At 37.2% G+C, this 16,086-nt stretch overlaps 1 protein-coding gene across 1 annotated transcript in view; it reads right to left on the bottom strand.

Moving 5' to 3' along the window:
* Nucleotides 1-16,086, bottom strand: part of LGR5 (leucine rich repeat containing G protein-coupled receptor 5) — an 87,648-nt gene that overhangs the window by 51,634 nt on the left and 19,928 nt on the right. Inside the window, exon 2 of the mRNA XM_085221325.1 lies at nt 2,751-2,822. Coding sequence (XP_085077451.1) covers nt 2,751-2,822 — 72 coding nt within the window. The remainder of the gene's footprint in view (nt 1-2,750; nt 2,823-16,086) is intronic.

Here is a 16,086-nt window from a genome sequence, read left to right as displayed (position 1 = left end):
TTGGAGGAAAAGGCATCTCAAAAATATGGCATAGTTTCAATATGTTGCTGCATTTCAATGATCAAAGGCTTTGGTTAAAGATAAATACCAGGCACAATCATCAAGACCTCAAGAATGCTGCTTGCAGAGGTGTTGAACCTCAGCTTGAGGAGTGGATCAGTCAGCTTAGGAGGTCAGAATTAGCAGAGCAGACCTGACCAGTTCTTTGGGGGTAATGAGATACTAGTATTGCCAAACCACACATCAAGCGTGTAGCATTTAGTCTAAATCTCAGTCGATTAGTCTTTAACCTTTATCAGATTTTTGAACCAGACCTACAATAAAGGGATTATTAATACATTTTTCAATGTTAAAAAGCCCTAGAATTTGCATTTTTAAGCTCCTGCTGTTGTTGCATTTCGAAGAGTGGATAGGCATTTCTAAGATACATTTTAATCTCATGAAGTCAATGCTTTGATACAAACATCTTGTACAACCTTATTTTTACCATGTCTGCATTGTTTGTCAAGTTACATTTTACGATAGTCCACCTTAACCAAGCCAGATAAACAAATTGCAGAATTCCCAGGTAAGCCAGGAATAAAAATAATATAGCAATGCTTGGATGGGTAAAATAATTTTAATACATGCAATCAATGCTCAGAAATGAGTATAAAAGGAGTGTGGAAACTACAGTAGCTGTTACTGCCTGCTTTAAAACTTAATATACGGTTCCCCTTCCATTGTCTACATTTCTTTCTAAGTATTACTAGACTGAATTGTATTATACATGTCCCTAAACACCAAGGCGCTCCCTGCACAATGTGTTTGAATTTGCCTTAAGAAGAGGTAATCAGTTACGTCACATCTTCAAAGGGTTCACTTGTCTATACTTACTTAAAAAGTGAATATAAATTGGAAGGCTGTTATAAAGCAAGATCAGAATGACTGGATGGTGTGAAACAAATGGGGAGCTGAGTGTGCGCACAGAATGCAAGATGTAGCAATGAAATACTTTCCTGGTGCTGTCAATGATGAGAAACGAAATTACATAATTTGGAAGAAAGGGTTACAAAGACAGTGGTTTCATATTTAAGGTGGAACATATGGGTTCAGCACAAGAATAACACTTCTAAATAATTCCAAATTTCTTGACCAGGGAGACAAAGTAGATTGCTGAATAATCTCTCAAACAGTGGTATGTCTCACTATTTGGGTCATTTAATTCTGAGAGGGAAGATAACTTGGCTTAATGCATGAAAACTTCATTCCAGGAAAAGCCTAAACTTTTGTTTCTTTCTCCTTGAGAATGACCACGCAAACATGAACATAAAAAAGTCCACTAAGTCTTCATGGCATGATTCCCTTCACGTGCACTTAATATGTAATACTTGGCATTTGACATCTCTCCTTGTTATGTCCCTGCTTTGGTTGAAACCTGCACCAGTAGCAATAAAGATCAAAGCAAGGAAGAAAGCAAAGGAAAAGACAGAATTAAAAGAAATAATGCTTTGTAAATGCAAATGCTACCAATAATAAAGATAAAACAAAAATATATAAGATGAAAAGGAAAGAGAAGAAAAGAAGCACTGTTCAAACTCAGCATCACTAAAATGGTTTTTTTTTTCTTCTTTTTTTTTCCCTTCATAGATGCCAATTGCAAATACAAGATGTCAAAATTCTAATGAGTGTTAGCAAGGACACCTGAAGTCGTCAGTGCAATACACACCCAAAGGTGATTTAAATTGCAGAGGACTGTGCACATTTCACAGCTTAAAATAAACTGCGGCTTTGCAAGAAGGGCACAATCATGACTTTGCATATCTTATGTGGGTTTTATGGTGTGTTAGTAGCTAAACTCGCTATAAAAAAAAGGGCTTTCGTTTTAAAAGCTTATAAAGCACGATTCATAGGAGAGGTCGATGCCTACACAATTCTTTTAATCAACTTTTAGAGGTATTCATGCAGATGCAGATGCAGGTGCCAGCTCTTTCCCACAAGAGCTCTGGTACATCATTTACAGAGTTTCTGTCGCTCCTCAGGAACTTAAATTTTCTTTTAAGCTTGGGTCATTGTAGCTAGGGTCACTGCTAAATCCAGGTCTCAAGAATGCACAATACTTTTCACTTTTGGTTAGTCACCATCACTTCAAACCAGCATTCCTCTTTTGATGTAGTGTTTGGTCAGCTGGTTTTTGCAGTGTGCTTTTCCCCCTCAGTGAACGTACTAGATGGCCTAACTGAGCTTTGTGTAGGATTCTGCATTTTACAGTCAGCCTTCAGGGATGCTAAACTTAAGAGTAAGGAAACAGTAATTAAAAGTGATTGGGACAAGAAGCCTTGATACTACGAAATGTGGACTCAATTGTCCTTGACACAGGCAGAACGAAGCAGCAAGATTTGGTTTTGATTATAGCTTTACTTGCGATTTTAATAAACATGAGCCAGCATTCAAACTTTTAATATCCTGCTGCTTAACTATTTCCAAAAAGCAATCCAGTTCTTTTAAACAGCCCTTGTTTGAAAATTTTAATTTGTTTGGCTCTGTCCCTGCCTAGAGAAGTTGTAGCCTCTCGGTAACTCTTTTATAAGTTCACTTCCAGAATCACAAGCAATCTATTTTTTTCAACTAAGTGTTTCCGCATGTGCCAAAAGTGTCAGGCTGACAGCTTTCCTGCACCGTTTTATCTGGTTCCCACAGTAAGTATGAGAGACAAACACAGGAATGTGTCTAGCACTGACTATGCCCATCAAGGATACAATGATACTTACAGCTCTTCCAGGAAACGGAGATTGTGCACGGGGTTCGAGGGCAGCTTAGTAATGTTGTTCATACTGAGATCACTGTAGGGGAAAACAGACAGAGACTTAATATGGCATGTCACAACTGTGGTATCCAGCTGTTCATTCCACACATTTTTAAGTAATACATTAACAAAAATTAGTTCCTCTGCCAGAACTGATGAATCATTATCTAGTTAGTGCTTTAAACATTCTACTTTTGTATGAAAATGGCTTTGTCAAAGCAATACAAGCTATCGCATGTTCCTTATTTAAAAAAATAATTGGAATGTTTTATCACTCTCCATAAATCAGCTGGAATACTAAACAACCCTTTTAGGCTACATAATTTTAATAAACCGCTGTACTATATTAAAATTTATTTGGAGTAGTAAAGGAAAACTACTCTGATATTGTCATTGCAGTGTAGCATACCGTAGGTTGACTAAAGCAGACAAGCAAAGCTGCACAGGTGCAACCTATTTGCATGATTCTTTACATTTCATGAGCATGGAAAAATAATGCTTTTGCTGTACAACTTGCTGCATGAGCCTACGGATTTTCCGTGTGTCACATTAGGTGTCCCCAAAACCCAACTCACTTGTATTAAATAAGGGACATATTTTCAAAAAATAAACATTGCCTTTCTAGAGTGCTCTTTTTTTGCAGGTTCTCAAATTGCATTAAATAAGTGAAATGAACCATAAAACAAGGGTGTAATGTGATCCTTCTCTGTAGCACACTTCCTGGTGGGGTTCCACAGTAGTTCCTGGCACAGGAAACAACCAGCCATATCAGCTCTGTCAGAGCTCATTCAGGCTATGGTTCAGGCTACAATTCATACAATAACTGCTTATTCTGAAGGTGCTTCTTCATTTTTTCCATTGTCTTGCCTACTACTATCATTACAATTGACTTGCGTAAGGAGTAAAAACTGTAAACAGACTGCATAATAAAATTCTACACGGAAGATAAAACTTATACAACTATGTCAAAATTACTATAGATGCTGTTAAAATAAAAATATCAGAGGACGGCATATTTTATGCAATGTTATGTGATCATTTTAATAAAGCAATATAAACATATATACTTGAAAGCACACTTAAAGGTTCTAGCGGCTTTGGATAGTATTTGAATAACCTTATTTCTTCCAGCTGTTGAAAGCTCATAAGGTAAATAAGTTATCTGTACTTTGGTGGGTAGGCATCCTATTCCTATTCCTATTCCTATTCCTATTCCTATTCCTATTCCTATTCCTATTCCTATTCCTATTCCTATTCCTACTCCTATTCCTATTCCTATTCCTACTCCTACTTCTATTCCTATTCTTATTCCCATTCCTATTCTTACTTCTATTCGTGTTCCATCCACTTTCTATTATTCACAGGCTGTTTCATACTACAGAATATATATTTTAGTCAGCATTTTTAATTTTGATCTTTGATCTTTTTCTGAATTTAAAAATGTGTAATTTAAAAACATTTCACGTAGAGATTAAGAAATAAAGGGAATGTGTTAATTCTTCACAACAATTATCAAATCACTATTGGTTTCTCTGCATCCACTTCAAAATCAAAGTATAATTTCAGAAATGCACTTACTAAATTCATTCTTTACTGTAATACTTTATCACCTAATTTTTCCATACAGTTTAGCAGATTATTAGCCTTTCACTTTGATAAATGCTCAAAGGATTTATTCTGACAGAGAAACAAATACGTGGATTTATTTGGCACAAGCAAAACTCACTCAGTGAATCATATTCTACTGAATATGAAGACAACAATGGCATTTTAACATGGTTTCATAATGGGATTTCAACATTAGTCCTAATGGGTTTTTGTAAACATAGCAAAACACATTTTAGACCCAAAAAGCCAGAGGTAATGGAAGGTGAGAGTGATTCTTCTTCAAATAGGCAAGTATTTAGGGCATTCTACAAACAGCATTAATCAATGTTCTGGATGACTGACCAGGAAAATCTGAAATCTATTTTTATAGTACATTAATCTATATTAGTAGTAAGCAGGACTTGTCTGATATCCCCAAGGCCCCACATCTCTGAACTCCTGATCCATACTCAATAACATCTTTCACAGGCAGTCTGCAGACCAGACTCACTCTATTATCTGAAGAGGATCAGATCAAAAGACCACTTTGATTACATGCTTTGATGCACAATCAGAAAATCAGCAATATACATTTTATTAAAAGCATCTTTAGATCCCAGAGGTGGATTTACAAAAAGCACTACTCATGCCTACTCTTTGGTCTCCACAAAAGTTCTTCGAGCATCGATGAATATCACTGGGGGCAATTATTTCTGCATAGAGGAATTCAGTGACACACCTTTGCTTCATACACACTTCCATGTCAGATGACATTGTGTCAGACTGTCCCTCTGCTGACATCTGTCACGCAGCAACAACATGAAATGGAATATTGATGGGAAGATTCAACTTGTATTGCCATACCTCTAACATTTACCTCTGATGTCCTGGGCCAACATAATAAAGTAGGAGGGATTACTTTCAGAGCAGCCCTTGTGTATCAGTATAAGTATGTATATTTTTAATATTTTTCTCAAAAACAATTTTTTTTTTCCCGATTTGTTCAATAATGCCTTTCCAAGCTTGTTTTTAACACACTGATAACTAATACACTGACTACTGCAATCCGTGTTGTCACTATGTTATTGTTGCAGCTTTAATGGTTTCAGTATCTCAGAAAGACTACGGCAGAGAGAGGTAATATCTTCTGATTAGGCTGATACAGCTGGAAATACTTATAAACTTTCAAACAGAAGAATAAAAAACCTCTGCTTTTCCCAACTGTACCAACTGGCTGATTAGATGACATTATTTCACCCGTATAAACCTTACATCACTTGCACTGCAGTAATTCATCTGCACTTACGGTTCCTAGATTCAGAGTCACCATGGATGCATTTCATCCAATTTCATTTGCTGAAGGAACTAAGGGACTTAGAAGTCCCACAATCCGAAGCTACTTTGGAGTGATGCTCAGAGAAGTGAGACAATCATGAAGAGTTAACGCAATGCAACCAGTCATATCTCATGTGAGGATCACACTGTAAAGTTTTTGCTGCTGAGCAGAAATTCTTCATACTGTCCTAAGGACGAAAAAATGGAGGTTCTCAGTAAACTTGCCAGCCTTTGGACCATACTGCCAAGAATACCTGGTGCTGGAACAGGCTGCCCATAGAGGTTGTGGATGCCCTGCTGGAGATGTTCAAGGTTCATCAAGGTTGGATGGGGCGCTGGGCCCCAGTATTAAATGGGGAGGTTGGTGGCCCTGTCTGTGGCAAGGGGGTTTGGAGCTTCATGGTCCTTAAAGTCCCTTCCAACCCAGGCCATTCTGTAATTCCTATCTAGGATGTGATTTATGACCATAGATAGATCAAGCTATCAACTTGATCAGCTTGATCAGCTAACAACCAGGAAGAGCAAGCTGGTAAATTGGAGGCTTACAGATTATGACTATAAAAGGTGCACTGCAAATGCAATGATTTCTTTTCGAAAAGCACATCAAACAGGTTTTCTGATTTCTCCTTTCAGGGCTAGCCTGTCAAAATCAGTAATTTGCTCTTACTGGAAAACTTAAGGAGATTAAACGTGGCTTGTACATTGGGATTTGCGCTGTAATGTTGAGAAAATATTTAAATCAAGGTACTAAGTCTCTTAACCATCCCCAGAGGAACTATTCTGTTTCTGTATCAGATCCATTTCCCAATTTGCCTTGTGTGCTTGTGCATATATACTCAGCAGAAGCAAAACAGTTGAAACTGCAATCAATTCTTATCCAACTCAGTAGTCTTACAAGCTACTGTGATGAAAAACTTAAATTTATTAGTGTATTGAAAATTTTTAATGAGTTGATAGACACAACCTTTCCTATATTCCACCATCAAATTACCTGAAAACTTCATTGATGTCAGTAAGGAGCTGCATTGTTTAAGGTGTGTGCTGAGTTTTAAAATGCTCCTATTGTATAGCAGTAGTATCAAATCAACATATGTGAAAATTAAGCTCAGCATGAGCTTAAGAACTGTGCTAGAAAGGCAGTAGGTTATTTTGAATAGTCAAATGAACATATCGTCTCTTTTTCCATTAGCATTCCAACAGTCTATTTCCAACTGGTGTTTCTAAAAGCAACATACCAGCAAATGAAAATTCCATCTTTTCAGAAGATAAAGATTTGCTTCACTGACTACACTGGCAACATGGCTCATTGTAATGATATCTTAATTATACTGTGCCAATCAGTCACCAGCTGTGTCTCTGGTGACTTGAGAAAAGATTCCTACCTGTCATTTAACTCTCAGGTTCTTCTGCAGCAGATTATTTTTTTGAAGAACAGAAAATATTGCAAATTGCAACGTGCATCTAATCTTTTTTTTTTTTTTTTCCAAATTGGTGATGCTATGAACAAACTATGAACATTTGCAAAACAGAGCTCAGAAGGGTAAATACACAGGTCTTTCCCCTCATCCAGTTTTGTTGTCCACACATACATAAGATGGAAAAAATATGCAGTTACCATCTTAAAGTGAGTAGTTCACAGTAAACTCTCCAAAGCCAGTAAAACAAGTTAAGTGAACTAGTTCTTAACATATGACAGTAGGGTCTGGAGGCCAAGTTACTAACCTGTTATTAGCTATTATTACAAGAGATGTTTCAGGGACTATTCACCTTGGAATCAGTTTTCCACATTGTTCTTATGCCCTTTAAAGGAGAACAATAATCCATCTTTGGGCATATACAAGTTTTCTATTGGCTTCCACCAACCTATTCATCTATCACTTGTTATGCTTCTATTATACTAAGTAGTACAAACTTCTCTACCCATCACAGGGCTAATACAATAATCCAGGATGAAAGACAATGAATTTTGTAGTCTATAATTTTTTAACAGTTGTAATCTAATTTTAAAAAAATGATCAAGCCTTACTATTATGATTGCTAGTTATGCTTTCTCTAGGACTGCCTTGCCCCAACAAGATGCATTAATAATTATTTTTATGGCAATCTTTGAAAGAGAAAGCACTCACATAAAAATAGTGACAATAAACTGAATACACTGAGTTCCTACCAGCTGAGAATAACTTCTAAAGTCAGACCATTTCCTTAATCCATTTACAGCTAAATTGGACACTATCATACAGGTAGTGATGCAATATAATAAAAAGGAGTAAGAATTACTGCTTCTTTTCCCTCACTATGCATATCCTTTTACTGCAGCACGCTCGATTTCACTGTTGGCAGAACACTTTACCAGCTCCACTGTTTGATGGAGGAATATGCTAGCTATTAAGAGCTTGCTGTCTGTCTGTTGCCACAATTGCTTCTCTATGTATATTAAAAATAACTCCATCTGCTACAGTTACTAAAAGCAGATAAATCTTGCAAACACCGCAGTAGTAGTTTCCATTTCTTAAAATATATTCCTATAGCACTTCTTCATTCAAGGGTCTCCATATATAAATAGATAAATAATTATCATCACTTTACAGAAGGGAAACTAAGACATTAGACATAAGACATAAGACATAAGACCATTAGAAATGGTGAAGCGATGTGCTGTCAGTCAAACTCAGTTGTATGCCAAACACCAAGATGATTTGTGCAGTGTCCTTTCCATTAGATCCCCAATGTACCCCAAAGCATTCACATAGTACTCTTCCAAATGGGGATGCATGAGCTGTGAACAGCTTTACAAAATGGCTACACAAAACCATGACCATATTTTCAGTCTAATGGTTCTGGATTATACTGTCTTCCAAAATTGACTTGCAAACTGGTATGCATGTGTTTCCATGTTTAACACACCCATGGAGAGAAGCACAGGGAGGAGTGCTTCCTAGCAGTTAAAGTATGACATTTCTTCTCAAAATGAGCTGCTAAATGCACCTGTGGTTCTTTGAAGGCCTGCATAGTGAAACTATGATTAAGATGTGAATTTCCACCACATGGTTCACATTTGAAGCAGCAAACATTTTATTCAGAAAAATCTTCCAGATTGTATCGGAATAGAGCTTGCGGTGACAGTGTGTGTGTTGGCACCACTCCATGGGCTTTGTGCTAATGTATGGGGCCAGTTTTCCCTCTGACCCTCGGTACTTTGCTTCCCTTTCTTCTGCACACCAGTGGTATGACTTCCAGCAGTGCTTTTTGCTTAAAGATGATGGAACCTCTGCAATTTTAAATAGACACCTATGGGAAGGATTCCATAGATGGCTTGAACTTACGCAAGGATCAATGGGAAGGTCAGGAGTGCTCTGTCTGCACCTCTTCTCTGCTGCTAAGCAAATGCTGAGTAACAGATCCAGGCAAACCATGTTGATAGGCCGTGGCTGGATTCAACAACGCTAACAGAACTGATGAAACTCTGTGGTCAAAATCTGAACTTCCTGGCACCAGTCACTGGATTCCTCTAATATCATAGAAAGTAAAATGGTTTATCACTGAAGCAGCTCTGTACCAATCTCACTTTAACCAGCATGCATTATTTCTGAATGTGGTAGGCTGTTCTGTCATATAAACAGCCATCAAAGGCTTGCTTAAATCTAGACTGCAGAACATTTGTAAAGCAAACAGTACGTGCATGATTAATCTTTTCAGGAAACAATTTTGCCATTCAGTTTATCCAAGACTCCAGCAGAGGGAGCAGGGCAGTGCAAACAATTAAGGTCAAAAAGAAAGTAAAGATCAAAGATCAGATCAAACAAACACAGCGCTGAATTAATCTGACAAGTACCTGACATTTTATTTTAGGTACAACGATTCTGGTGCTGTGCTTTTTTTGTGTATCAAATTCACAATGCTCCCTAGGTGAAATTACCCATGTACTTTCAAAGCTGATTCATGGCTCTTCGCTTGGCATTGAAGACTCAGTCTAGTAAGTAATAATTAGCAGGATAAGTTACAAGAACATTCCAACATGTCAATCATACACTGTACTTAACTCGTATAATTTACAGCTTAAATATCTAAAGGAATATTTTATAGCACAGGAGCCAGCAGAAGCAATTAAAAGAGACTTGAATAGAATTCCTCTTCCTCCCATGCCCACAGATTGCATTAGCATGATTTTACTTTGTGAGTTATTACTTGTTTCTGCTGCACTAATTCAAATAGATTATATGAGTTCTGCAGACACTATTTATCTTGTTCAAATACTGAAGACAATACACAACATGTTTTATTGCAATTTATGAAGAAGTCTACTACAATGTTTATTCTGTTTTTTGTCATTTCCTATTTGTTTATCAGGTACTGTTTATCTTGTTTTTGATGATGGACAGCACAGTTAACTTCAGAAAAGTTATGTGTTAGAAGTGACCAAGTCTAGGAAAAAGTACTGGGGTCTTTCTTAGTTTCATAGTACTTTCTGCAACTCTACATTTTGCTTATTATTACAACTATTTGATACAACAATGCCAAAATTTAGAAGAATAGTTTTCTTTTCCTAAAGTGGCATGTTCATTTATTTCAGAAAAAGTAGGCACAGATTTCTTTTAATTCTGTTTTTGTCATTTCATCCCTCAGAATTCAATGAAGTTATTCCTAACTCATGACTAGTGATAGGAGAGGAGGGGGCCTACAAAGCACAGAATACTTTGCTTACTGGCCCACTACACCCTAAGAACATCAGAAAGGAATTCAAAAGACACCTGAATATAAACAGACTCAAAATACAGGTCTAAAGCCATGAAGGAAGCCATAGGCCACACAGCCAATTGGATTCAATACCAAGATGAGTGTAACGCACAGTACAGATCATAATATACAAATCAATTTTAAAACTCATTTTCATCAAAACATCCAGTACAACTTCAGTGAGGCTGCTGAGAGTAGAAATGAATTAGGATCAGCCTGATCTCACTCATAACAAAATACATTCTAAATAACTTCTGCTGGTGTTAATTTGCCCCAACTCTATTCCATAGCACAGATCTGAAGATTTAACCATTAAACAGCTCTGACAGCACCTACTGCAAATGCATTCTAGCTGTGGTGGAGCCTGAGTATACAGAAATTTGTGCATGAATTTGTGCTGCATTTGGAACAGGAAATTCACATGCTACATTGCCCAGTGCTGAGAGCCCCAGGTACGGGTGAGTGTGTTAGATCTGGAGCTGAAGCTACTTTAATCATGGGAGGTGCTCTCAGACAGGCTAATTTTCCCTGATAGTGCTGGATGCTGCTATGATGTATTAATTTCACAAGGCAGGGGCTCTGCACAATGTTATTTTCTGTAAGGTACAATAGCAGATGTATTCGATATAAACTTGGTATTCATTAATTGGTTTTAGCTTGGTAAAGGAAATGGCAAAATCTTCATTCAGCCATGCCAAGGGTTCACTTCTTTTATCTGAACTAATTGCACTGTTACTTTTACCATACTTCAGTTAAAATTTGTGTTATTGAAGAGTTATCTAAGAGTAAACGATGCTATGCTGTATCACAACTACAAGTCTGAATTATTCACATGACTGTATTTGTGCTGTTGCTTAGCTGAAATAATTATTTACAGAAGCTTCTCTTTATTGCATGGACAATCCAATGAGTGCCATATTACCTGCACAGTCTTTCAGTTGACTTTCTTACCAGAATAATCACTCCTGATCTCCTCCCATCCCACCTTCCTTTTAAGGATGTTTTTGAATCAAAATTGCATCTGATCTAGATTAAAACAAATCCAGCAGGGAAATAAAAAACTTTTAATGCAAATCAATTCTCTGATCTGGTTCATTGCATTGCTGCTTGTGCCACCACCAGAAAAAGTACAGAGGAGAAACAAATGAGGGAAGTGAAGCAGAATGTTTTTTACTTGGCCATGTTGGCTTAGGGGTAGTCTTATGCCTTGGATGCAAATAGTCTCAATATTCTTCTGATATACAAAGCTGTGCATTTTTTTATGCACACATTTTCCCTTTCTGCCTAACAGAGCCATCTCATGACTGTCTGACAGCCTCTTACAACACCTTCCACAGAGCTCTGTGCAATGACAGAGCTGTCAGATTTGTCACTGGCAGATTGAACACCAAAACTTCTACAACAGTAAGTGCCAGGAAATATTTATAGCTTTTTTTCTTACAAAGATAACACACTTAAAAATACTGCATTTCTCCATCAAGTTGTGTTTTTTTTTCCTGAAATGCTCAAAATTCTCTCATCATCAAATACTTTCACACGGGCTGGTATAAAATACTCTGAATATAAATAAACATCAAATCCTTAATATTATATAGACATCATCTATACCTGGTCCACACACGTTGTTTGCTTATAACTGAACAGTTGTACTTCATGTCAGCAAATACCTGAGGTAGCTGTTAGGAATTCAGTTTGTGAGACAGGGCTGAGCACACACTAACTCACTATGCCAAGGGGAAACCTCCAGTAGAGACCTGACTTGTGCAGGACAGAGCTGGCATGGATTTTCATATGTTGTCATATCAGCACAATCATCAGGGAAAAGGGCTGCACTGCTTTTTTTATGAACGTGTCTCCTCTTCAGATAATTTTCTTACCTTTCCCATTACTTAAATAACTGGAATCAGAGCTGTACATGCAAAATCGATGCAGGCAAAATACTTCACAACTATTTCTATTGAGATCAGCTGGACTAACATTTAGTTTGAGTGGAGCTAGCAGACTGTGATTCAAGCTAAATGATTCCTGTTTCCTTCCTTTTATTCACAGTGTTTATGCAATCTACTGTTTGGCAACCTCATTTCAAGGCCAGTGACCCACCACTTCTTGTGATTGTTACAATGATCTGCAGAAAATCTCTTCAGGATAAACAGTTAATGGGCACCGTTCAGCCACAGCTACTGCTATGTCTTAGTTTCAAGTATCAAATACCAGTTTGGGGTCTTCCTGGAGATAACACAGAGTAATATTATAAGACATCAGTAGGCAAAACAAATCTTTAACAAATGTAAACCAGCAAGAATTTACTAGCAACAGCTGGCAGCAGAGCCATATATATGCACACAGGTGCATATATGACATAAGTATGTTCCCTATACTACACCTGTCCTGCTTTTTTTTAAACATGAAATGAACTTTCCAAGTTCTTGGTTCTTTTCTCTAGCAGTTCCAAATGCCATAAAAATGCTGGAAAGAATCAGTCGTCCTACTATTTACATGACTTACAACTCACAGCACAGCAAATCAATGTCAGCGCTGCAGCAGAGCCTGGGGGCAAACACCTGGCTCCACTGATGCTGGGAGCAGAGTTCCCACTGACATTCATAGAAGCAGAACATCTTCCTGCGATGCCTCATGCCAGCTTCTACCCAATAGGCAGTATTGCATAGCCATGGAAATCATGCAACAGCACATCTCTGCCTGGAGTAGTGATAAGGGTACTGCTGGGTTCACTGGGAAGATTGCTACCTATTTTTTTTTCTAGCCCTTTTATTTTATCATTTTTAAAATCTGTTGAATTAAAGATAGAATGGTAAGGAGAGAGAGGCACAATATTAATATAAAATCAATATTATTGTTTTTCCCAGGTAAGAGGGTTCAGAAAATGTAAGAGTGGTTTATCTCAGTTTATTTTACTTCCATATTGTTCACCATTAAAGCCTTTATTTCTTTTATTTCTTTTCCTTGTAATGGCTGCTTCAGTTATTTGGGTACTTATATTTTAATTCCTCATCTATTTCCAAAGCAATTTGTTGGTTCTGCTCATTTTTCCTTTCCTCCTCCTCTCAAGCCTTTGCTTGACTTTTGTCTTATGTGAGGTTTCCAGTCAGCTCTACCAGGAGCACAGAAAGTCTACTCACAATGATCTACACTGTGATAGTTCTTTATAGGTGAAGAGGAATTAACATTTTGGAACTAAAGGCTCAGCCTCTATGATGCTCTGGGAGATCTTCTCAAGGTTTAATTTACCTTGTGATGGTCAAGTTGCACAAGTGATCACAACACTGCCTACCTTTGGCAACTCTTCCATAAGAAGTGAGAAAAAGGATGCTTGTTTGAGAATGACTCAGGTGGTAATGAAATATAGGACAGCAATAAAGTCAAAGCATTTGCGAAGCAGAAGCAGATCTTGAAACACAGGTGTTATCCTATTGCCCGCATTCTCCTGAGCCCAGTCAGCCTGGCCTTCTCTCCAAGGGGTGTTTAGGGTTGGTGGGACTCAGACTGGTGCAGACAGGTCTGTGCCCCACATACCTGATACACGAAGAAAATACCCAACCCACAGGCTGGTGTGAAGACTTGCTAGGTGAGGGATTCCCCTCTCAGTCATGGTTTTGGCTTTTGGATGGCAGCACTTTCACACCCTTGCAGTAGATTGAAGATGATGGCACTGCATGGCTCTACATGTATTAACACCATTGCTATTAAGAGGACCACAGGCGCTGGCAAGTTCTTTTTTCTTTTGTAGCTTTATTAATTTCTTCAGAATTTTCATCATGGCTTCTGAGTATCCAGAACAGTACATTAAAAAAAAAAAAAAAAAAAAAAAGCACATAAAACAAACCAAGACTTCAAGCTATCCTGATCTTAAATTAAAACCCCTTTAACAAAAAACACGGTAGTCAAAGGTCTTTTTTTTTTCTTTGCTAACCTGGTCCCGTAATGAACATTTTTTAATAAAGACATGTGGTTTGTAAATGAGCTTTTAAATAACTAAAGAAAAGAAAGGACATAGAAGCATGTTTTTAAAATGTCTGTGGAAAAAAAGACAAGGCATTATTTTAAGTAATTAAAATCAAAGCTCCGATGATTTGTCTTGTCATATGTATAATGTATGAGGTTACTTTTATTTAGAAGTTAGAGTTAGAGAAGGAAATGGTGAAATGGTAGCATCATTAAGTAATGCTATAGGGCAGAGAGTCTTTTCTGGGCAATTTTTCAATTAAATAAAATTTTCAAACTTGTATTTCACCATTTGCAGCTCACATATTAAAAATCTATTAGCAGAAAGCCTATTGAAAAGCTGACCATGAGCACAAGAGACTTTTTCTAGAAACACTCCTATTCAGTTCTCATGGCTGAACAAAAGCAGACTGGCACATTTGGTTATATACAAACGCCCTTGAAAGGGACCTCACCCCCCTTTCCCATAGCCACGCGTTTCAGGCTCTATATGCTGAAGGAAGGCAGTGAAAGGTTTGGAGGGGTGGGGAGACCAAGGGCTTCCACCAAGATCCTTCAAAGTCCTCGTCTTCTATAGTGGGAAGATTTCCCTCTAAATCCCTTTCAATAGCATATTGATGGCTTTGAAAGCTTAAATGGCATTTGTCAACCATCAGTAAATCTTGAAAACTGTTTCTGCAAATAGCCCAACTCCGAGTCTCAGCTTTTCCCATTAATCTGTACATAAGGCCACTGAAGACTTTTTCAGACCCTAGATAATGCCTGGATTAAAAGGTCCATTCAGAAGGGAAAACTTTAGCATTCACCTTGTGTACATAGCCATTTCACCAGTGGTATTCATGGGTTGTTATTTCAACTCTTCATTTGTCCTGCAAACAAGACATTTTGCCACAAAGCCTTCGTAGAGACATTCTTTAGTGAATTACTGAAACCTAGCCCCTCTATTTGTCATGGCTTGTTATTTTTATCAAGTGTAATCAGTTCAAATAGTAACCCCAGACTGACAACTTTACAATTACATTACTATTTTAAGAGTGGAAGGTATGTTTCTTCTAATTCAACAACGAAACAGATTAAAGCACAACCTGATTGCTTCATCTAATGAAACAGTTTAACATTTCCCTTAATCAGAAGATTTTTTTTTTGTTTAAAGTAAAAGCAAAGATAGAACTCTGTAATAATTGTAGCTCAACATTTTTACTTTCTATTATTTAATAAAAACTTTATGCATTGCAAGTTTAATAATGCGCACACTTCTATTTAAGTTGTTGTATGACCTTTTTTTTTTCATTTTGCAACCAGTCAGTAATACCATTTTGAAGGGTACAAAGCATCTAATTATTGTTACTATTAAAATAATCAAGATAAAATGTTTTTGCATCACAGAAAATAAGAAAAACAGAAACAAAATTGGAAGAGATTCCAATGACACAATGTTAGGCAGATTGTTTAATATTAAATAGATTAAAAAAAAACCAAAAACACAAAAGAGAAAACACATCCCTGCCAAATTTCTCCTGGTCCAGATAAATCTCATTGTCTGAACAAATAGACCTTTTTACCATACCCAGAGTAGGGATCAGTGAAATTCACTGGACAGCCCTCACAAAGATATCCGAAGATCACCATACTCAGACAAAAGGGAAAATCGTAATCAAATACTTATATATGCAAATTTACAT

Source organism: Meleagris gallopavo, chromosome 1 (genome assembly GCF_905368555.1).
Source record: "Meleagris gallopavo chromosome 1, MGAL_WU_HG_1.1, whole genome shotgun sequence".
Taxonomy (NCBI): Eukaryota; Metazoa; Chordata; class Aves; order Galliformes; family Phasianidae; genus Meleagris; species Meleagris gallopavo.
The sequence above is the reverse complement of the archived record's forward strand: the minus strand, read 5'-3'. Positions and strand labels throughout refer to the sequence as shown.